Source organism: Pyxicephalus adspersus, chromosome 4 (genome assembly GCF_032062135.1).
Source record: "Pyxicephalus adspersus chromosome 4, UCB_Pads_2.0, whole genome shotgun sequence".
Classification (NCBI taxonomy): Eukaryota; Metazoa; Chordata; class Amphibia; order Anura; family Pyxicephalidae; genus Pyxicephalus; species Pyxicephalus adspersus.
The window spans coordinates 118,152,344-118,175,885 of record NC_092861.1 but is presented as its reverse complement, the minus strand read 5'-3'; the positions used below and the strand labels follow the sequence as shown (position 1 = coordinate 118,175,885).

The 23,542-nt window shown below is 37.5% G+C and overlaps 1 protein-coding gene across 1 annotated transcript in view; it reads left to right on the top strand.

The window, feature by feature from the left end:
* GALNT2 (polypeptide N-acetylgalactosaminyltransferase 2) overlaps positions 1 to 23,135 on the top strand; it is a gene marked incomplete in the record, with an annotated part of 59,034 nt that extends 35,899 nt beyond the window's left edge. Inside the window, 8 exon segments of the mRNA XM_072409425.1 lie at positions 4,604 to 4,691; positions 5,869 to 5,972; positions 6,812 to 6,938; positions 9,779 to 9,871; positions 10,710 to 10,793; positions 12,649 to 12,775; positions 14,812 to 14,931; positions 18,020 to 23,135. Coding sequence (XP_072265526.1) covers positions 4,604 to 4,691; positions 5,869 to 5,972; positions 6,812 to 6,938; positions 9,779 to 9,871; positions 10,710 to 10,793; positions 12,649 to 12,775; positions 14,812 to 14,931; positions 18,020 to 18,175 — 899 coding nt within the window.
* Between the last annotated feature and the right edge of the window lie 407 nt (positions 23,136 to 23,542).

The following is a 23,542-nucleotide window of genomic DNA, read 5'->3' as shown; positions in this document are numbered from 1 at the left end:
TTTTGTTTTATAAATATTTACAGTCATATAAAATGTTCTGTTCTTTGGAGGGGGGAGAAGTGAGGCAAAGTGAGGGTCCTCAATAAACTAATGAATGGAGACTAAATTAATGGTTGTTTAGTTATACTGCATGATAGGATAGAAAACTGGTAATAAGACAAATGTTCTAAAGTTGTTTGGCATTTTTGTAATAAATAAATAAGTATATTATTTCCCTAACCTGACTTTATGTCCTATTTGTTTATAAAATTGAGGATGTCAGCTTATGCACAGCCCTGCCAAACTAAAATGATGATGTTCAATAGACTGCATTAAGGTAAAGTTAGGTTCAGTCGATGATTAAATGATTACAGTCTAAGCAGCTGTGTAAACTTTACACATTCCCAAATAACTAGTAAGAGTGGTTTCAATCTCCCTATCCATACAGACATTTAGTTAGAGAAAGTATAACAGCAGACGCAGTAACATACATGTTTACACACCTCAGTAGAAAAGTTAGTCGCTCTCGCTTTCAAAATAGTTGTGCCTTTCATATATTGACTATTGTCATTAGATGGTTGCTACCAGTTTAGAGTTAAAAATGTATGTATAGACAAAACTTGTCTGTAAATGTCTAATTTGTCTTGATTTCAGCCTTTTCGCTAATACCTCTACATCAATACCAGGAATGGCAGGGACATGATCATATGGTCCATTTCTCCTCCTTTACTGAGCAGAGAAACATCAGGTCACAAAGCTAGCAGTACACGTATCCATTTTGCTTTAGGATATATACTTTTAAAAAAGTCTGCAAATCTTTTATTTTTATTTTATTATTAAAACCAGTCTCCTCAGGTTGCTTGTCCTTCTGTGTTTTATTAATCCAGTCTGGGGTATATTGCAATGTCCTTTCTAAGGGTAAAAAGCTTGTGCAGATAAGATTGTAAATAAGCCTATAAAGAGTCTGACAGCCTTATCCAATGATTCAGACAGTAGGATTTTCTCCAGGGAGTAAGCTAGTTCCAAACAAAGATTGCTAAATTGAACTTGAATATGCGTGACAAGTCAGGCTAAAAAGCTGTGAGAGCTAAAGATGTTTTTAAAGACATCAAAGCTAACAAATCATAATTGCGAAATGTTTGTGCAACGCGTTTGACCCCTGGAGAGGTCTGCCTTATAGCACTGGGAATGTGATACCATTGCAGAAAAAATCAATGATATTTTATCTACTAGTAATAGACCCATTTATTCCTAACTTTTTTCATATGAACCCAGTAAAGCTAGTAGGATGACCATGGCCATGTTTTCACCGCTTGGATCAGGCTGTTGGCTTATTTACATTTTAAAACTGAAAGTGCAAAGTGTCTAGTACTTTTTGGAACCTTGCAGAGATTTTTGGATATTTAATGCGTTGTATGCATAGAAAATATCAAAAGAGTATCAAAGATACCAATTCTAAATTAAAAATGTTACTTGTTAAAAAAAAAAAGAGAATAGAAGAACTTCCATAAAAAGTGTTTCGTGAATCAATGGGTTCTGCTTCATCAGGCACTTATATTTCCAATGAAATGAAAGTTCCATTAACAAACCAACTGACCCTTTGAACGCAGATCGCACAAGCTCACAGATGAAGTAGGAAGGGAGCAGGGACAGAACAGCCAGCACCTCACAATGCTGCTATTTATTCAGATCCAATGGATAACTGTGTCTAGCACGTTTGTCATTGCATTCATAGGGTCCCAGGTTCGATACTATCTGCATGGAGATTTGGATGTTCTTCCAAAATCCTCCGGTTTCCTCCTATGTCACAAAAACATGCATGGCTTCCTTCCAAAATTAGCCTTAGACTGTGTTAATGACATCTGGATATAGGGATACTATATTGTAAGCCTCTCTGAGGGACAGTTAGTGACTATGGACTCTGAGTAATGTGGTGGTTTTTTAAAAAATACAAGAGAATAATTATAAGAGAAAGGCAAAACCTTTATTGCTAGAGTGATCTCCAGATCGCTCAAGGTGGGGTTTAGTTAGAGCATCACAAGTTTCCTGTGAATCTGGACACTTTTATATATTTTGGAATTTTAACCATTGTAAGAAACATCTGGGGAAAACCAGAATATGATTGCATACTAAGTTTTCTAAGTTGGACGTGGCTGTTTATGGAGGGCCTCGGCACTTGGGGAGGGAACAGGGAAGGATAGATGTATGGAGATCTGGCTGCCTTAAATATATATATAAAAAGCTTTGGTGATGTCCCAGAGTTAGTCACTTTTGGATTGTGCTTTAGGATCTATTCAGTCACCATTTCAGTTTGCTCAAGAGATTAGAAAATGAAAAATGCATTGACAAGTTTTTGTCTATACATATAAACATATAAACTTTTGCACTGTGGTGTGTTAACGCGCATGTTACTGCTAAAAAAACTAAAAGTCTGTATGGATAGGGAGATACAAACCACTTACAAGGTATTTAGGGATGTTTAAAGTTTACATGGCTGCTTAGACTGTAATCATTTAATCATTGTCTGAACCTAAATTTAGTTTATTGCAGTCTATTGAACGTCATCATCTTGGTTTGGCACAATTCTGGATAAGCTGACGTCATCATTTTCATAAACAGACAAGACATTTTAGGTTAGTGAGGCAAAACACTTATTTCACTATTCTCTTTAATAATAAAATGTGAAACAACCTTTATCCCATTACAGTTTTCTGACCCATCATACAATATAACTAAACAACCATTAATGTAGTCACCATAGTGGGGCTCATCCATTGGTTATAATATAAATGATGTTCGTTTTACGCTATAACTCAGTTTTGTTTCATTTGTGCAGACAGAGCCCATTTATTATGTTATACTAAACTGTGTTTACCCGCCATTGTAACATTTCATGTATTATATTACCTTGACTATCCTCTTTGTTATATAATTTACCATTTACAGTGCTACACAAGATCATGTCTCTGTATAAATAAATAAATACTAAGCTGGCAAGTTGCCACAAACATGAAGAGGGCCTGGAACATGACACTGCAACTGTTCATGCCTACTGAGACAGAACACCTTCTCTTTAGCTCCTGTTACTAAGTAAGCTAGCTGCTGAGGTCACTAGAAAACTTTAGTAAATGCTGTAAGCAACCACTGAGTAGGGAATCTGAGAATATGACGGCAACTGGGCCATCTTACCAAATCTTATAAGCTTCAGTTGGTCCCATTGCATGTCACTACACACTTTCTTTTGCTAGATCACATTACATTTTAACCTACACTTTAATTCAGGATATATAATTATGCAGTTATATTTTGCAGTTAGACATGATATACAATTGGTTCCAGAGTTGTGATGCCAGCCATATTCATTATTCATAAGTAGTAATAAAAGAAAACTGTAGTTTAAAAGCTGCACCTACACACCTCTCCTACCTGGTGGTCATGCTGATTTAACAACTTCTGACGCTACTTTCTTCTTGCTAGTTTTACATCAGCTAATATAAAGACAGCCAGGCAATTGTCTTTTAAGATAATGGCAGTCTGTAAGGTTCTTACCACTGGCCAGCAGTGTAAGAGGCATTCTTTCCATTGACTAATACCCTAATGTGCTGTGAATATTGTTGTCTAGGCAGCGGTCTCCAACCGGTGGTCCGCAGCTCTGGCCGGTGCCCTCTTTCTCCTGACCCCGCTGAGGGGGGGGGGGGTACGCCCTGGCCAGACACATGAACCATCTCCCCCCCCCCCATGAATTGCAGGGGGAAGTGCGTGGGTTGTTTGTCTAGACACAACCTGCCCACTCTGCCAATGCAGGCTCAGAGTGAGCGGGTTCTGGCATCGTGACGTCACTATGGGGGAAGTTTCTTCCCCTTTGGGTGACACACGGCTGCCCACGCATGCACGGTCCGGAGCCTGTAAATTTATTGGTCCCTAGGTCGGATAACGTTTGCGACCACTGGTCTAGGGGTTCCATAAGACCTGAAAGTTACTTCAAGGATTTCCCATGTTAAAAAGGTTGAGAAAGCCCGCTTTAGAGTTTACTTAGGCTACGTACACACGTCAGATGATTCTTGTCTCATTATAGCTTCAGGGCTATTATCGGATGAGAATCTGACGTGTACTGTGGCTGTCTGACTGATCCATGAACCATGAACGTCCTCAATGCAAGTGAACAGAAGAAAGAGCTCGTTCTCCCCCCTTCCCTCTCCATGGAGAAGAATGGTGCTATGTACAGCACTCGTTCATGCATCTTTCAGTCTTTTGTCGTTGAAAAGGATCATGAAGGACCCTTTCCAACTACAAAAATCTAACGTGTGTACGTAGCCTTATTTACAATAGTTCATGATGGATATTGTTTTATAATTGCTATAATCTATACACTATAAAGTATGTAAGGGGAGTCATGTTTGCAAATAGATCTGTCTTTAATTTTACTATTCATATCAGGACCTGGACCAGATATTATATCAAGCAAAAGCCCCCATGCTTTGTCCTTTTCTGGACACAAACCAACAACCCACTTTTTTTTTCTCTTGTGACTGTGTTGGTTTCTAAATACTGCTGCTATAAAGAGTCAACTAACAGGCAACAGATGGTATGGAACCTTTGAACTGCATTTTTTTTTCTTTGCTAGGATTTGACTGGAACCTGGTTTTCAAGTGGGACTATATGACACCAGAACAAAGGAGAGCAAGACAAGGAAATCCAGTAGCCCCCATAAAGTAAGCTATTTTTCATTGTTACCTTAATATTGTTTAGAATAAATTACACAATAATGTATGTGTCACCTGTTGTATTCAACCCTATTTTATACACAAAAGCATGTGTAAATATGCAGTTCAAGATACCTAAAAATGAATGGCATTCATATTGTATGTATAACAAATATTTGCAGTTTTCAAAATTTATTTTTAGTATTTATACAAAGAAGACTGGGTAGGGGCGGTGTAAAAAAGTCCAGCATGGTAACAATTGTTGCTAGTGGTCTCTCACACTATATATACTCAATAATTCTTAGGAATTGAATTGGGGTAAATTTACACCCAGAATACTAATAATATAAAATGCATGTTCAATGCGTTAGTCAGGGATTGTAGGCCTGATCATGTTACTGGAATCCGTGAAGCAAGATGTTGTAAATATTACAGGACTTATAATAGATTCTGTGTCAGATGAAGTGGCCAGAATTCTTTCTGTCTTGCCTTGGGGAGTCCAGAGGGTGGATATCCTGCACACTGGAGAGGTCATTACATATAATAAGCATGGTCCTGTTATGGCTGTACCAGTGTAGCTTCTAGAGTAAGAAGGCATACCAGGAATTTTTATATATTGACCCATGGAAATTAAATAAAGTGTTTTGGCAGGTGTTGGTCACATGACCTAAAGATTGCATGAATCGAATGCCCATTAGGATGCAGTCATAGAACTAGCCCATCTCCTATTTTAGTTGCCCAGTAGCTGAATAGATATTGCTTGATTATGATTAAAAAAATTTGCAGCCTTTACACACAAAAAGATTGATTTACCTTTCTTGACATAGAATTGGGTTAAATCACTAAAAGTGTAGAGACTTATCACTTAGGTATGTGTTTAATTTTGCATATTGAGTTTTTACTTCAGAGAAATTATTACAAAAAAATTGAACATAATTGGATGAATAAAGTGAACATAGCTTTGTCATCTTTACTAAGCTCTAGGAATCTTTACTTTGCTATGTGTAAAGTCCCTTCTCCCTAATAAACTAACCCCATGTGCTTTTACAGATTCTTGGATTCAGTAAACATTTGGGTTCCAAGATATTGCATATATAATCTGATTTTTGTTTTTTCTTTTAATTCTGGGAAAAACAAATTTCCATCCAAAAAGATCTTGCTGTTTATTTTCATTATTTAATTCCAGAACGCCAATGATTGCTGGAGGGCTGTTTGTAATGGATAAGTCATATTTCGAAGAACTGGGAAAGTATGATATGATGATGGATGTTTGGGGAGGTGAAAATTTAGGTATGTATGTTAAGTACCCAGCTATAGCTATATATACATATATAAAATATGAATGTCTAATCAGACAATAGCTATACCAATACACTGTAGCTCACTCACTCATAGTACTGTATCCATGTATGTCACTGGTACCCAATCTTAATGCCGTCAAAATAACATTTGTTAAAATAGTTGCACTTTAGTTATAGTGCAATTTCCATGCAAAAGTGTTAGCATTAGTCACAAGAACTCAGCGGTTTGCTTGGATATTCTTTGAGCTGTGTTCCCTTACAACTTTCACCTGTTTTGCCCAGACAGTGAGGCCATGACGGTCCTTTCAAGAGATCCTGGAAATGCTAAACCCAAATACTTACAAGATGACGTTCTAGCGCTGTGAAGTAGCTACATCTTATAAGATTTGGGGCAAACCTGTGTCCAAAGACTGCACTAGTGTAGGGTGTGTACGAGACTCTATCAGACAATGAAATGGCAGTTGGCAAGGTATTGGCCAAAGTCATGGAATGTCACCCTCAAAAAAAGAAATTTAAAGACACCTTAAACTTGCCCATGCAGGTCAAAATCTCAGTAAGCCTGAAAACTGCATTCCCTGACTTTTATATACTCGCCCATTTACGTGTGCTTCTTTGCTTTCCTGCATTCAATGTTGAGATTAGCTTTTGTCCACAATCCAGGAGAGCAGTGACATCACTTTCCCAATCAAGTGACTAGTAATTGGCCCAAGCACTGTCATGGGGTACGACCCAGGAGAGGGCAAGTGATATGCTTCATCTTATATGGTAGGGGTGTAGAAATCCTATAGTTCTTCCTAAATATGTTTCTCTCTTTGCTCTATAAATTAGAAATTTCGTTCCGGGTATGGCAGTGTGGTGGAAGTCTAGAAATAATTCCTTGCAGCAGAGTGGGTCATGTGTTTCGCAAACAGCACCCGTATACATTTCCAGGAGGGAGTGGAACAGTGTTTGCCAGGTAAGGAGTAATATTGGAATCTTCTCTTTCTTAACAGAAACATATAGAGCTGCTGTTAAGGCTTTAGGGCTGGTTACTTTACCTAGTAAGTCACTGCCCTGGAAAGGTCCAAAACATTTAAACTAGTGCCCCTTATACGTGTGAAAAATCAACGACCCCCAATTTATTAAAACTCTTCAAGACTTTAGAAGATACACTTCATCAGTGAACTTGGGTGATTCAGCAAACCTGCAATGGATCTTGTACAGGACTGAAAACATTTGCTATCAAATTTTTTTTTTTTTTTTAAGTACTTTTTTATTGAGATACATCCAGTTTCATGAAAAAACAACAACTGCAATAATCGTATTAAACAAACTGGTAAAACATTCAACACATTCATCATATTATGCAAAAAATGCATTGCAAGTCTAAAAACCAGGTATCTCATTTTACAGTTTAATACAAAAAAATTAAACAATAAATATAAGAAAAAGAAAGTAAGAGAGGGAAAAAGAAAAAATAAGTGTGAAAGAAGCAAAGAAAAAAAGTAGCAGGGTAGGGTGGAGAGGGAAGTAAAGGCAGTTTATTATTAGCATAGGGCTGCACACACCTTACTAACATTATCAAGGTAAGTGACAGAACCAACAACCTCCACTGATGGAGAATACTATCACTCAGCTTGAGACTGAGGCAGTAGTGTGTTAAACTCTGTTGTAGCACAATATTGGATCCAGGAGAACCAGGTTTGGGTAAATTTTTCAGCTTTCTCAGTTCCCATTGTCATCAGCTCCTCCATGTGGTACGCATCTTTAACTCTCTGCAACCATTGTCCAATAGTTGAGGAGCTGTTCCAACATGCCGGTACACACGCCTTTGCTGCGTTAAGCAGATGGAAATATCAAATTATTTTTAAGAAATCCATTCCAGGTTTGCTGGATCACCCAAATTCACTGATAAAAGTGTATCTATTTCAGCATTGTAAAGCTTTAATAAATCAGGCGCAATAAATCACTAGGTAGTGAAGCCAGATGATTAACCAGACCATGTTCTCTGTTTCTGCTTTTTTAATGTGTGCATCTAGAAATGTTATTCAAAGTCCCTAGAATACTTACAAAACAACAATTTAGGGTTTATTTATAAACTGTTGTCCTGTTAATTTGACCTAGATTAATCCCTTATTTGTTAAATGATATAGCATTTATTATTGTGATTGTTATCATTGTGTGCTTTTGATAATTGGCTTGGTGGTAGAATGAGTCTTTAATATACATTAAAGCAGCGGTTGCCAACCGGTGGTCCACACCCCCAAACTGGGTCAGGAGAAGGATCCCGCTGGTGGCGCACCGGCCAGAGCCGCAAACCATGTCCCCTGTACAGATTGCAGGCTCCGGAAAGTGGGTCGGTTGTGTCTCTGGACACAACCCGCCCACTCTTCCATTGCAGGCTCAGATCTGTGGTTTGAGAGTGGGAGGGTTCTGGCACAATGATGTCACTATGGGTGGAAGTGTCTTCTCCTTTGAGTGACACCTGGATCCCCACACATGTTCGATCCAGAGCCAGTAAATTTAGTGGTCCGTGGTCCTGAAAAGGTTGCTGACCACTGAATTAAAGGATGAGCAATGTAGAGGACTTTGAACAGCTGTGAACAAAGCTGAGTTTACAACAGAGTATAAATAAATAATATTTTTTTAACCTTTTTTATTTGTATGAATATATATTATTAAAACCACTATTTAATGTTCAACTTTTTGCTAGCTGACAGTAATTTATTTCAGGATATTCCCTTGCTGTTGTAGCCAATCAGTTCTAGCTGTACATAGAGTGGCTTTGTACACAGTATGAACTGTTTGTGTGTGTATAAATCCTAAATCTATATTTTAGTATATTTATCATTCCCTGCTGCAAACTGTTTTTCTTAACCCCCCCTAGTGTTATTCCCGAGTGTGAGTTGGGGTATATTTTTCTTGCAAAAAATGGTAATCCCAAAAAGGGGTAGTCGCCAAAAACATTTTAAAAAAACACTTACCTTGTTCCTTTGGCGTCCCCCGACGTCCTGCTCGTCCTTGCAGGTTCTCAGGACGTCTTCTTCCTTTGATCTTCAGCCGGCGACTGCAGAGACCTTCTTCCGGGTTTCCTGTTGATGTCGGTCCGGGCGGGAGGCGCAGTGGGAAATTCAAATAATTTTGTATTGGATTCAATACAGAATTCTGTATTGAATCCAATACAAAGAAATCTTTATATATAATATATATATGCTTCTGTACAGTTATATTACAGGTTTTAGTATTTTATGCACCCTTGTTTTAACAGATTATTTTTTTTTGTTATTTAAATTTTATTAATACATTTAATAAATGTTGGACATATTTCAATGAGTTATGCCTAAGAATTATAGGCCTACAATGTCAAATAAATTTCCATGCAAAAAAATGTAACTCTTTTTGCATGAAAATACAGACAGTACAGAAACGCCAGGGGGGTTAATGAGCATGAATTGAAAAAATAAGTCACCAGAAAGTAAAGATTTTTGGCAAAAGAGATGTGGCCAAAAAAAAAAAAAGCCCTGCCTCATAGTTGCTTGATGTTTTAACTCTACACGTCACATGCATTGTCCGTTGTCCAGTGCAGGGCTTGTGCAGTGTACTACAGACAGACAACTTTGTGCCCTTATCTGATTATGACATTAGCTGGTCCATGCCAAGTGCAATTCCATGTAGCAGGGAGAGTAGGTTTTAGACCATCCCATGGCCACAGGTAAGTCTAATTTTAGGTTTTACCCTATAATGACAGGGTCTCTTTAACATTAAGCATATCGTCCTTGGCGATTATACTGACATAATTGTATTTTCCTTTCTCAGGAACACACGCAGGGCAGCAGAGGTTTGGATGGATGAATACAAGAATTTTTACTATGCAGCTGTGCCCTCTGCTAGAAATGTCCCCTTTGGAAAGTAAGTATTAGCTTTGGCTCCACCTATTTTATTAAAGTAGACCTGTCGGTAACTTGCTGTCTGTCATTAGTCTGTGTGAATAAACTTTTGACATTTCACTATATACAGCAACAATATAATTTTGTGTGATGAAGCGTTTCTTGATCTCCATTTGAGTGACTGTGCCAAGTATAGGCTTCTGTCAGCAGTGTGCCACAGGCAGGAGAAGGCATTTCCTAGGTTTCCCCTCTACCAAACTTCAACACTGTAATTTTGTAGTACATCATGAAGTTGGAGACTACAGCAGGGTGCAGACCTTTGTCATAATTTGCAAATAATGCCAAGGTTAAAAGATACCATGAGGTGCCAAAGACTTTTGCTTCTATAAGACACTTGGTTGAACTTTAAAGGCATTTTTTACCTGTAAACGATAAAAAACTACTTTGCCCCAAAACCCTTTTAAACCCACATATTCATCACATAAAATGTAAAATGGCAATGAAAAAAAATACTAATTCTACACATAGTATGTGCAGTGATCCGAGCTTAGGTGGGACCCAGCAGGTCCTCTACTTGCGGAAAACTAGACATATGCAAAACCGGTCACCCTTACCAAGAGATAGCTGCAGCAACTGGTCTTCTTTCACAAAACATTATTCATACAATATTTGGTAAATCTCTTCCAAAGAAGTCACAATTTGGGACAGAATGACAACAAATTGTCTGTGACCTCATTGAAGAAATTTTTCCTCACTTTCTTTCCCTGCAAAATCCAATCAAAAATGTGATGCAGTTGTCATTGGGGCAGTTGGGCTTTATTGTTTTATTTATGCTAAATCTTTAATCTATTCATTTATAGTATTCAGAGCCGCACAGAGCTGAAGAAAAAACTGGGCTGCAAACCTTTCAAGTGGTATTTGGAGAATGTATATCCAGAGTTAAGGTAAGATTTTTGTTTCTGTGAGATTGTGTCATGCAGAAATCAAAGTAAACTTTTATTCTTGATGCAGAATTCTATTTTTAGATAGGACTGTGGGAGTCTTAGCAGATGTTGGTGACATTTATTCATCTTAACAAGGCTGTCCTAATTTATTGACGGCACCTTTTTTTATTTTCCACCTTTTCTTACCACTGTGTCCCTGGAACAAGATTTTATAAAGTGTTTAGATATGACTGTGTAATTTCAATGGGCAGCAGAGTTTTTCTGGTGTTCTTGGAATTTAGTAACATACCTGATCACATCACTTATCTTCTTCAGCAATGCAAATCTGCTAGAAGTCGTCTGTAATGAGGGGTGTGACTGTTATTCAACAATAGAGAACTCTGATGTGTGAGTTCGGTGCCAGCATTTTTACTGAGAAATAGATTCAAAATTGTTAGACATCAATTATGCTTTAGCAGCCAATTGAACCCTTAGTTTAAATAGGCTAAATACATTCTAGTGTGTGATGCACTCAACAAAAGGTTTTAAAGTTTTCTTGTGATCATTGTGGGTAGAAAAGCCTTCTCCCTGACAGCTGTTGCAGAGTGGGAGCCTTGCTTTCTTTAAGGAAGCAGTGATCTTTGTGCAGAGGTCCAACATGTCTCTCATTGGTCTTGATCCCCATGGCTGGAGAGGATTGACTTTAATCAGTGAACCTGGGTGGTCCAACAAACTTGGAATGAATCTGGTCCAGAATATAAACATTTGCTAACACATAGCAAATGACTTTTGAGAAATCCATTCCAGGTTTGCTGGATCAGGCATGTTCACTTATGAAAGTGTATCTTCTCCAGCTTTGGAGAACTTTAATAAATCAGGCCCATTAAGTCAGCCTGAATCAGACATCTGTTTTCAGCAAAGATTACATTTCTCTTCGAATGTAAAGCTCTGCCTCTGACTTGCCTCTGTGCATGACTTGCAAGAATCCCACTCTTCAAATGCCTGCAAGGGAAAGGCTTTTCTGCTGAGGCTGTGGCTAATTCCACAAAAAAACAGAAGATGTGAAAAGATGTTGTACATCTTTTGTTGTTATGCACCTGCTATGTATGTGGCTGATTTAAACTAAAAGTCCAGTATGGCTTTAAGTGGTTGGAATGAGTACCTTGAACAAGCATGTAGTATTGCATGTAGCAACATGAGGTCCAATAATTTATCTTTTATGTGGTAGATATAACTTTGGATTAAAAACATGGATGGAGTGAAGGTAGCACAACAAAGCAAAGTTGCAATTTTAGATACATAGTCTAGTCTATGTCCAATTGGAAGGCAGCCAATTAACCCCTGAGTAGCATTCCTCTTGCCTGGGACCCTAGGACCTGCAAGGCAAGAATCCTAAATGCTCAGTCCCATGTTCAGTCTTCTAATCAACTGGTCTATATGTGTTAATGTTACTTCCAAAAGGTATTTCGTGCATATCTCTAAATAAGCACGCTTTACTATTGGATGGTATAGACCATATATTCTAGGGTTTCTCAAATTATGCTTTCCTTGTGCAGCTTCTCATTAGCTGTAAGATATATCATTATATAGCTTTGTCTAATTAAAAACATTGAATCAGCCAGGTGTGCAAAGAGACATAACATTTCATTTTTGTTTTTATCACACATATCCTTTAATTAAATGTGTGTGTCTCATGGGTTTGCTAGCTCTGCAACTTATTCTAGAACAGCATGGCATTTCATGGTTTTAATCAAAATATAAATCTTCAAAAGCTATATAAGCTACAGAAAATAATATTTGTTGAAGTATTTAGGCTACAGTATGTAATTTGCATATCCTTTTAGTACTTATGATTTCTGTTTCAATTAATTTCCAGAGTTCCTGACCATCAGGACATTGCCTTTGGAGCTTTACAACAAGGAACAAACTGTCTTGACACATTAGGTCATTTTGCAGATGGAGTTGTGGGTGTCTATGAATGTCATAATGCAGGAGGTAACCAAGTAAGTATTAGAGCTGCATATAAATACCATGTTAAAAAATACCAAACTGTCCAGATTTTATATGAAAGTTCTGTGATCTCCAGAACATGGGGTGAAGTTATTAATCAGTTTGTCAACAGGAGTGCATTTCAATACACTATTTGTGGGTAGACAGTACAAAACAGGAGGAGCAGGTGAATGGGGTGGGGGAGTCATATCTATTACACGCAGGTGAAGGATAAGATTTATACATGCCCAGAAATATTACATGTTTTTTAGGTCGTCTAAAAGCGGTCTCTGTGTTCTTGCCCACTTGAATGATTATTGGGCAACATGGTGGCTCGGAGTTTAGCACTCAGGCCTTTGCAGCACTAGGTCCCAGGTTCAAATCTTGGCCAGGGTACTATCTGCATGGAGTTTGCAGGTTTCCTCCCACATCCCAAAAAACATGCAGTTAGGTCATTGGCTACCACCCAACATTGACCTTAAACTATAAATAAAGACATATAACTATGGTAGGGACATTAGATTGTGAGCCCCTTTGAGGGACAGCTAGTGACATGACTATGGACTTTGTACAGCGCTGCGTAATATGATGGCGCTATATAAATACTGTGTAGTAATAATAATAATAAAATGTCCTATCCTAAACCCTCACTACTCGCCACCCCTCCATATCTCCCCTTCTATTGTGTTATACGTCCCCCACCTCCTAGATTGTAAGCTCTTCTGAGCAGGGTCCTCTCCTCCTCCTGTGTCACTGTCTGTATCTGTCTGTCATTTACAACCCCAATTTAATGTACAGCACTGCTTAATATGTTGGTATTATATAAATCCTGTTTAATGATATTAGGACAAAAATCTTAAATATTCATAAAGGCTTGGCATAGTCCAGATCAGCGGTTGCCAACCCTATGGACCTCACGAACCATTAAATTCATTATTTTAAATCCAGCGGACCATTTGTATGAATTTTTTATTTAAAAAGATAAATGCATTTGTAAAAAAAATGATCTTTTTCATGGTGCCTGATGAGGACTGTGGAGGCTCTGATTCATTGATCAGCTCATGGTTAGGTGAAGTATTACTATTATCATTAGTTGCAATATCTTTGGTATTACTAAAGTAATGCTAAATATTAGTTTGCTTTTTCTCACTCATTCTGGGTTTATTTCATTTGAATCTAAGACCAAAAAAGAAATGATAGTTTTCAAAGTCAAACTATTTGAATATAGTAGAGAAATAAACAAATAAAATAAAACAATCAGATAAGAATTCTCTGGTTCGGCGACCACTGGTCCAGATCACTTGATTGGATTATGGTCAAATACTTTAAATAATAGAGATCTCTGCATGTTTTATTTTTTTCAAAAATGTATTTCTACTTTTCATGGAAGGCACGGACTTGCAAGACCTTCTATAAACTAATTACAATATTTTTTGGCACAAACTTGTGTTTACAGTTTCATTTTCTGGAATTTCATAAAGTCACATTACCGTGAAATCAATGCAAGAGTTTCTAGACTGTGTAGCAGGAATTGTGTTTGGATTATAATTGCAGTGTGCAGTCGTGCAGTAACTTCGCATAACCTACAGCACTGTATATTTGTGTATTAAATGTATACTTTCTTCTTGTGTGTATATAGTTCAGTTTATTAGTAACCAATGTGGAAAAATATCCTTAAAAGACATACAGAAGACTCCTGTGTGACAGTCTGAACAATTACCAGATTTAATACAAAATACACAAGTAAACAAATTGCTTACGGTACCTCCCATGACTGAGTCAAATCCTCCCAGAGTTGGGTCTCACACACTTCCCAGAAAGTTAGGAAACATTTAATGTTTTTAACTGCAAGTAACTTGACAAGAATATTGGAAATATGTTGGCTACAGACCTAAAAAGCTTTAGGTGAGCTAAGAGAGAAATAAAAATTAAATGTATTTTTTTTTCTTTTTTTTTTTTTTTATTCCCAAATGTAGAAATATATCCTAGAAGCATAATTCAATAAATTAAAAAACTATGCTAATAAACCTATTTTTTTTTTTTACCTTAGGAATGGGCTCTTACTAAAGACAAGTCTGTTAAACATATGGATCTTTGTCTCACTGTTGTGGACAGAGCACCAGGCTCTCTTATAAAACTTCAGGGCTGCAGAGAAAACGACAGCAGACAGGTAAGAAAGTCACTCATTATCCTGTGCACCTTTTATTCAATTGTATTACAATTAATACAATTGTTTTTTTAAAGCAGAGGTAGGCAAACTGCGGCCTTTAGGCCGGATTCGGCCTAGCCTGTATTTCAGTCCGTCCTAATGCCCCCCTAGGTATTTTATTGTTGGATCCAGCCTAATTGAATTGTCGCTCTATTGCGAGTTCCAATTATTATGCCTAAAGAGCAGAACAGCAGGGCAACAAAGCCCTGTGTTTAATGTGCAATGACACCAACAGCACTTTCAAGCGGTCTAATCTCAAGGGGCAATTTCGATGCCAAGCGCACATACATGTACTGAGGCTGCTCACTTGCAGTCACAGTTGGAAAAAACTTTTCCTTGGACACCTTGTTTCTTCTGGCCTAGTGTTTCTTCTTGACCTCCTGAAATGGCCTAGTAGTCCAAAAAGTTTGTCGACCCCTGTTTTAAACATTTGAACACAGATAAAGCATCCCCACCATTGTATTTTAATGCCAATACTTTTTATAGTATTAGGCAGAAAAGGGTTTAAAACACTTCCAGGTTTTTTTTTTTGTTTTTTTTTTTGCTGCCTGTGACCATTGGGGACATTTTTCTTTACTCAAGAACTGGAACATCTCCAAAGCAATGAAAAATCCACCACAAACGTCCTTTTTGAAGAAATTCTCCTGTAATCTTGTTCTAATGATGGCTTAAAAATTTAGTTTTTCCATCTGTCACAGTAAAAATGGACAGCAGGATAAACTAAGAGGATGAAGCTCGACAGAAGGAACATGGACAACAATTAAAACTGGGTGGGGTATCTAGTCACCTTCCTGCTCTATCCAAAATAGAATATAAACGTAGGGTTTTAGATATCACTTAGTTGCTCCAGTTTTACTACCTAAAAAAACAAAAATCTGCTAAATACACTGCTTTTTCTGTACGTTGGCAGATCCTTTTCTGTCTTGGATATCTACATGTTTCACTGATTAAAAGTAGAATCACTATAATCCCATGATCCGTTCCAGTGTTGTACAGTGAAATCTTTAGGGCAGTAAGTCTAATACTGTCAGTATGTTATGAGATCCCTGCCGCTAGTAAGACCAGGTTTTATTTGCCTATGTCAAAAAAGGATTGCTGATTTTGCCTGGTGCAAATAAGTGTAATAAGCCATCCACAAGATTTTTTCAGCTGGACTGAATATTTTTTCAGCAAATAAAAGCCAAAACACAATCCAATATCATTAAATCATTCCTGTGCTAGGTGTATCCTTATATTAGCAGCCTCTATTACATCCGCTAACATCTATATAGTGCAAGGGTCCATATTGAATGTCTTGCATGTGTAGGTTTTTCTTCATGTTATATGTTAGTCTACAGTCTAATTACATATCATTTTGCCAGCTAAAGATGTCCGATTCACACAAAAAGCTGTCTGTACATTAACCAAAAGATTTTGAGGAAAGGCAGTGAGCCAGTATTAGAAGCAGTGTGGAAAGGATACTAAGATATTTTGCCAATAAATTGAGAGCAAATATAAGAAAATTTAGAATTAAATGAAAGCTTTTCTTTAAAATGGGAAAAAAAACTATTTAAAACAATGGAACTTACCAATTGAGAGCCTCCAATAAGACTGACTTTGCAACTTACTTACTCCTTATTCACAAGTTAATTGATGGCTATTAGAAAGGAGTGCAGATAACCAGAATCTAAGTGTTTTAAACTTGCTGAGGAGGTGGCATTTGGAGAGTTTGCTAAATCATAACTAATACATATCAGTGCTCAACCCTGAAATTTTTTTAAGCTGGGTGGGAAGAAATTTTAGGCGGGTGGCAGTCCCTGTATTGTGACCCAACTCATCAGTAACCACCCAAAAACAGCCAGGTGGTTACTAAAAAGTGCCGGGTGGTGCACCCGGCTAAAAAGGGGCTGGGGAGAACACTGTATGTACTTTTAGGTTTTCTTACAAATTTTCAAGATTTTTTGTGTATTGATACCATTAAAAGAGACTACAGTGTTCTCCCCTTTTAGCCAGGCACACCGCCCGGCACATTTTACTAACCACTGTTTCCGGCTGTTTATGGGTGGCTACTGAAGAGCTGCTGCATCACAGTACAGGGGCTGCCACCCACCTACAATTTCTTCCATTAGGCATTCTTTAACCGCCTAAAATAATTTCTGGATTGAACACTGGACTATATAGCTATTCTCATTCAGTGACTGTATTATTTCTCACAACTCACTGTCCTGTACTTGTCTTGCCAGCAATCCCTGTCATTCATTTTCTGTTGCAGCTTCTGCCAGTTTGGTTGGTGTTAAAGCCCAAAAAGACATTACTTTGCTCTCTCCCTCATTCAGTGCTTAAGCCCAGTGATTAGCTTCTAGGCCCTAACACTGCATTTTAGGAAGAGGCTACATGTGGGTATACCTGGCAGCATTGTGATTTCTGTGCTGTTTGCCACAGAGGAGGGAAATGTTGGAGAAAGTGAGCACCAGTGTGTCTGGAGGTGGGCATTATCTTAGATCATGTCACTTTGCAGTGTTTCTAATAAGCCTAACTAAACCTGAAACTGCACAGGACAAATTGATAGCTTTTATACATACGTTTTTTTTTAAAGTTATGGGCAGAATATCAGTTATATGACCCAAATGTGCTTGCACACTGCATTTTCCCTTTTAACCTTTTTTATGGTTCAAAAGGTCACACATGTGTGACCATGTGACATACTAAGCAGAGGAAACAATGGATATAGGATTTTATGTCCCAGGATCCGTACATCACAGTACAAACCATGTATGTGGAGATTTGTGAAAGGAAATTGTATTCACAGGAGGTAGGTGGAGAGGAATTGTAAGACCTCAAAGGCACAAAAAGTCCCATAGCTTTACAGCTACACAATATTTTTTTAATATATTGAGTACCAAACTTAATACGTTTATTTACACTATTTAACCTGTTTGCTTTGAAAACCTACCTTGTTCTTTTTGTTTAAAATCTGACATTAATACGGAAGTTATTTTTACGTGTTCTGCAAGTATTTGCTGTAACTTTTTTTTTATTTTTTATATTTCCTTCTTTTCTTTTACTTTAGAAATGGGAGCAAATTGAAAATAACTCCAAACTGAGGCACGTGGGAAGCAACTTTTGCCTAGACAGTCGGAATGCCAAAAATGGTGGTCTAACGGTAGAAGCATGCAGTCCTTCTTTATCACAGCAGTGGAAATTTTCACTCAATCTACAACAGTAGGAAGTCTTAACAGCAGGGAAAAGTTGGGGGAAATAAGCATCATTTCATGGACATTGATTCCGAACGCATTGCAGATGTTTTTGTTGAACGTTCTGCGGAATTTTATATACCTCAGTATTCCATCTTGACATTGGAATGTGGGATGTAGTCTGGGAGAAGAATTTCAAGACCAGGGCCTTCATCAGCTCTTTGTTGTGATTGGTTAACAGTATTGTATCACTGTACGTGGGCCCTTGAGGAAAATCAACAAAATAAACTGTTACTTTGCAAGAGGGGAGGTATAGATACACGCTTGAAACAAAAATGGTAAATCATATCTGGCATTTCTGTGGACATAGTTTTTTTTATATATATATATCTATCTAAAAACATTTTCTTTACTGGGGAAAAGTGGTCCAGATCCTTTGATCTGAACATATTTCAAAGTATGTTTGCAGCTTCTCAGAAAACTGAATAAATGCAATACTTCCTTGGTTGGAGGTGGTGCCTGAGAAATCAGGACAGTAGAACCATTTTTGTGTTGTATAAAGAGATTTAAATTTACTAGTCCTCATCAAGTTATTGATAGAAGATCATATTTGCTCAGTTCAGTCGCTTCCAGAAGTTTTGTATTTTCTCACTTGAGCTTTGAGTGAATATGTGTGCGTTTTAGTTGTGTCAGAATGATTTTTATCTTCTTTCTTTTGTTTGATCAGAATGATAATAATACTTTCTTTTTTGAAATGGCTTTCTAAATCAGTGAAATTTCAAGTCTAGAGTAATTTAATTTACAAAAGGACTCTTTCCTATCCCTTGTCAATGTTAAACTGATCTTCTCTTTTTCAATTTCTCTTTGCTAAGGAGCTATCTTTTTAAATGTGAAAGTAAACACTTTGACCTATAAACCTGTTCAGTGTTTAAAAGTAGGAAAATAACATCCTCAATTAGGAAGTCTTTTAAAAGATTTATAAAAGTGATAACTTAGCTTACAAGGATACCTAAAACCATTTATAGTCAAAGTCTTCATCAGAAGAGCATGTGTGATAATGTTAATGCTAAACTGTAGCCATGCAAAATTATTTTATTCTGAAAACCTAAATCTTAGCCAAGTGAATTTTTCCCAAGTGGTCAACTTGGCAATACAGTCACTAGTCTGTGGGAGAGAACCCGGAAAACGCACCGGCCCTCTACACGGGTTGTAAGCATGGCGTTTCTGTTCTTAAATGATGGCGCCATTTGTGTAGATGTCCCTGTAAGTTAGAACACTGCAGCCACCCAAATTGGCCATCTGATGTACTGCTTGGCCCTTTAGCAGGTTAAACCACAAGTGACTTAAAATGTAAAGCTATACACATTCACGTAGCTGGGAATCAGAAACATAAATGTAACCAAGAGTGGCTACAGGTCAGCTTTAACATTTACAGCAGAAATCTATTCACATAAATAATGGTCTTCATGTCCAGCAAAGCAGCTTGGCCCAATAACCTAGCCAGCCTTTGTTTTATATTACCTGAGGCAGTATCTTAGCAGGTGCTTTCTGGCAGTCTGAACACCTAATGAGTTTAGGTGCCCATAGATATTAATAGGCAATCTGAATAATTACATACAGAGCTGCCTTATAAAGCTGGTGATAAAATCATGGCTAAATTTACTCACCAAACAAACATTAACAAAAACATTCAGTTGGTTGTACTATTTGGCAGTTTTGTGATAGGGCTTAGTGTGGCAATGATCCAGTTTATGTGACTTGACCGGACTAAAGTATAACTAATAATATAATGGCGCAGGCACGAGTACACATAGTCCACAGCCAACCCATAACTTGCAAGATTTGGCTGTATATCACCTATAAAAAACTGCCAAACTTATTACATATTGCACATGTAAGGACCTTATAGGTAATACGTAGGAATAGTAGCAGTATATGTACTTAAGTTTAGTTAAGAATAAATTGTGACAGGATTCTTTGTGTCCTGCATTTTAAATCCTGTTTGCAGGACATATAGAAGCTGAAGCCTATTTAAACCTGACTACTTCCACTTCCGTATGTTTAACCAACACAATTGTTGGTTTATTCATACTCCATTATTTTATTATAGACTGCATTGAGCATTGTTTGAAGTTTATTTATTTAAGTCAGCCAATAGGAAAATGTGCAGGTCCCTTTGTAAAATGTTCCATTATTACATCTTTGCCCAGGATGTAGACGAGAAAAAGCTAATTATTGTCATTTACTGTTTGGCTGATTAATAAAATACAAAACATTGGTGCAAATAATTCTCTATGTAACTGGCAAAACTTGGTGAGATCCGGGTCACCAGATAGACATGAGATTGATTTAGGACAGTCAAGCCTTGTGCCTTCTGAACTGCTAGAGGATTGATGGACTTAATAAAGCCCAGTGGCCACCTATATGTGCTAATCATATCGATATCAGTTAGAATATCTATGCTGATTAATTATTACAAGAGCAGGTAGTGGTTCTGCAGGAACATCAGGCCCCCCCTATATGCACTCCAATTATTAGCAATATGGATGTAAAGTAACCTTTGTTGGCTGCTAAGCGACTCATATATGAGGACCTTCACAACTGTTACACACTAAACTTGACATCTAGAAGAGAACGTCAGCTTTGTGGAATACATACATATATAGTTGCTCATCTTGTGTCATTTGTAATTCAGGAAAATTACAAAACTGTGAACTGCTGAAAGTTACAGAGCGATAACAGGCACCCAGGTTGTGTACAGTTACACGTGTATTCCTAAAAGCAATACTGTGAAATCTGCCAAGCTCATATTTTCAATGAGTTGTATTGGTATTTTTGCCCCATAAATTCTTGATGTATAATATTTTTTAGTAAAGTGGAATTCCAGATGACACTTGTTTTTAGAGACCGTAAAAGTGTGAGTGGTGGTTCACAGGTGAAATGATACCAACACTTCTATAGATAGGGACTGGTTTAGGCTCTGTTTTTATTGCTGACTCCCTACTTCCTGTCAAAGGTGGTCAGAAAGAAAATTGTAACTTTTCTAGCTGGGCTGTAGACTGTACTGAGAACCTGACAGAAGTTCTGGCGAACCCTGCTATAAAAACAAAAAAGTTTCTCTTAATGTGCAACTGTATACAGGCTAAGGACGGTTATAGAGTTACTGTCACCTTGCCCAATTATGGCAATGAAAGGGTGTCTCTGCAAAAGGCATCCCTATGTCTCTTATTTGTCTGCTCCCTTGCCACTTCTTGCATTGCAGTTGGGTCTAAAATCAGCACTCCTGTTGCTCTCCGAGGAAAGAGCAACAAGGGGATGCAGGTAAAGGCATTCAGGCGTGACAAGGGCCCTTAAAGAGACATTGTCACTTAATATGGGCAAGATGACATTGTCACATATTTGTAACAATCGGTAAATGAGTTTTAAAACATTTCCTTGCTAACCACTGCAGCTTCAGACACTGTGGAGTAACTACCATAAATAATCAAATATAAACCAAAAAAAAGCTACATTGACTGTACCTACAAAACCTATTGCACAAAATGAGTTCTTCACTACTAACATTCGAAACCGTAATGGTATGTCTTTAAAACATTTAAAAAGAGGAAAAAAAAAATCACATGTGCGCCTTTTATCTTTTTCCCTTTTTTTTTCTAGGTTAAAATATTTTGGGCTTTTTATTTGTTTATTTAAGAGCAAGGTATCCATTAAAATCTGTTGTGCATTATTGGTCACCAGTAGATGGAGCTGTATCCTTATGTGTGTAACAAACTTTAACAGTATCTATGACGACAAGAGTTTGTTTTACACTTTACATGAAGACACATCGCCATCTAGTGGTGGGACACAGGCTATTTTTTAAATGGCATTTTCAGGTAAAAAAATGTATTTTAGTATGTACAGTAATTTTCAAAGTTCATAGAAGAAGCACTAAGTTTTTCTAAATCAGCTCTGCTCACCCTGCTCCTCTCTCCTAGCAGTAATTTAGCAGGCTTCTGGAATTCTAATCTCTAATGTAAACATGCAGTAATTTTTTTTGGGAAGTGGGTATCGTGAATGAGCTGGCATACTGAACATCAGCGATGGTGCTCTGATGAATTACTCCACAATGCCTGCAGCTGCAAAGGTCTCTAAGGGCCTGTATGAAAACTTGTGAAGACCTTCCTGGGCACAGTTCATGTTAAATGCGGTTCCCCTCATGCACTTCATATTGCAGCAATGCTTGCATGAGAGTATATCATGTATATGTATTTTATTCTTTTGGTGTTATAATGGTCTGTAAAGCAAAGTTTCATCTCGCTATACTTATCCACTAATCTGACCCTAAAATAGCAGGACATTTTATTTCATAATGCCGAATCTAGTAGAATTTTATAATGTTTTTGTTATATGGTGTGTTTTCATTCAGCCATTTTTCTAGCAGCTGTAAAAATGCAAAAGCTCTATACACTACTCCTTGTGGGATCTTTAAGCCTTTTTTTTCATGAATTAAACTTGTCATTTCACAGAAACTTCTCTGTTATTCCATATCCTGTACTGGCAGGTTGTTTTGCTAATTAACAATTTTTAAAAGTTGTAAATGTAGTTACCATGCTTTTAACTTTTCAGTCCTTTTAAATGCTGCATTCTCATTGTGACATACAGTACCTTGCAAAAAGGAAAAAAAACTGCTTTTGATATTTAGGTATGTTTACATGACATGGTGTGCCAAAGTCATTTGCTGTAAATTATATTTAAGCGTATTTTATCCCCAGCCTAATGAAGAAAGAAAAGAGGAACACAAGTCCCTTCCTGCCGTGAGTAGGCAGCGCGAGGGGTCGGCGTTGCATTTTCATTGTTATGGAAAGAATGCTAATGTAATAACATTATTTTTTTTATTGAAAGGTATAGTTTGGAAACTGTTCTTCTTTTCATTTGGTTACAATACTACAATGGTGTCTGCTGTACAGGGCCTGTTTAACTTAAAAGAAAATAAATACTTTATAGATAAAATCATGTTTTCTCTGTTTTTACTTATTCTGCTGGAGTGTTGTTTTTGTTGTGGGGGGAACCTGGTATACAGGTCAATTTCATTAAAATATAAATTGGAACAAAACCCACAATACTCATTTATCCCTGTTCAGGTAAGGAGACTCTTGTATATTGTGTCCTGCTTGTTTTGTCAGTAGGCTGACCCCTAGTAGGTGTGTCACCATCTATTTGTCTTGGAGATGATCAAGCAATCCTGGCTTTCCTGTGCCGGAGTTATTACATTCCTGGCATGTGCAAAGGAAGCCGGGATTGCTGGGTTTTCCTGGCAACCAACGCCAAGTTATGTCATCCCAGCTGGATCAATCAAGATGTCCGAAGATCCATCTCTAAGACAAAAAGTTGGTAACACCTACTAGGGGTCAGCCTAC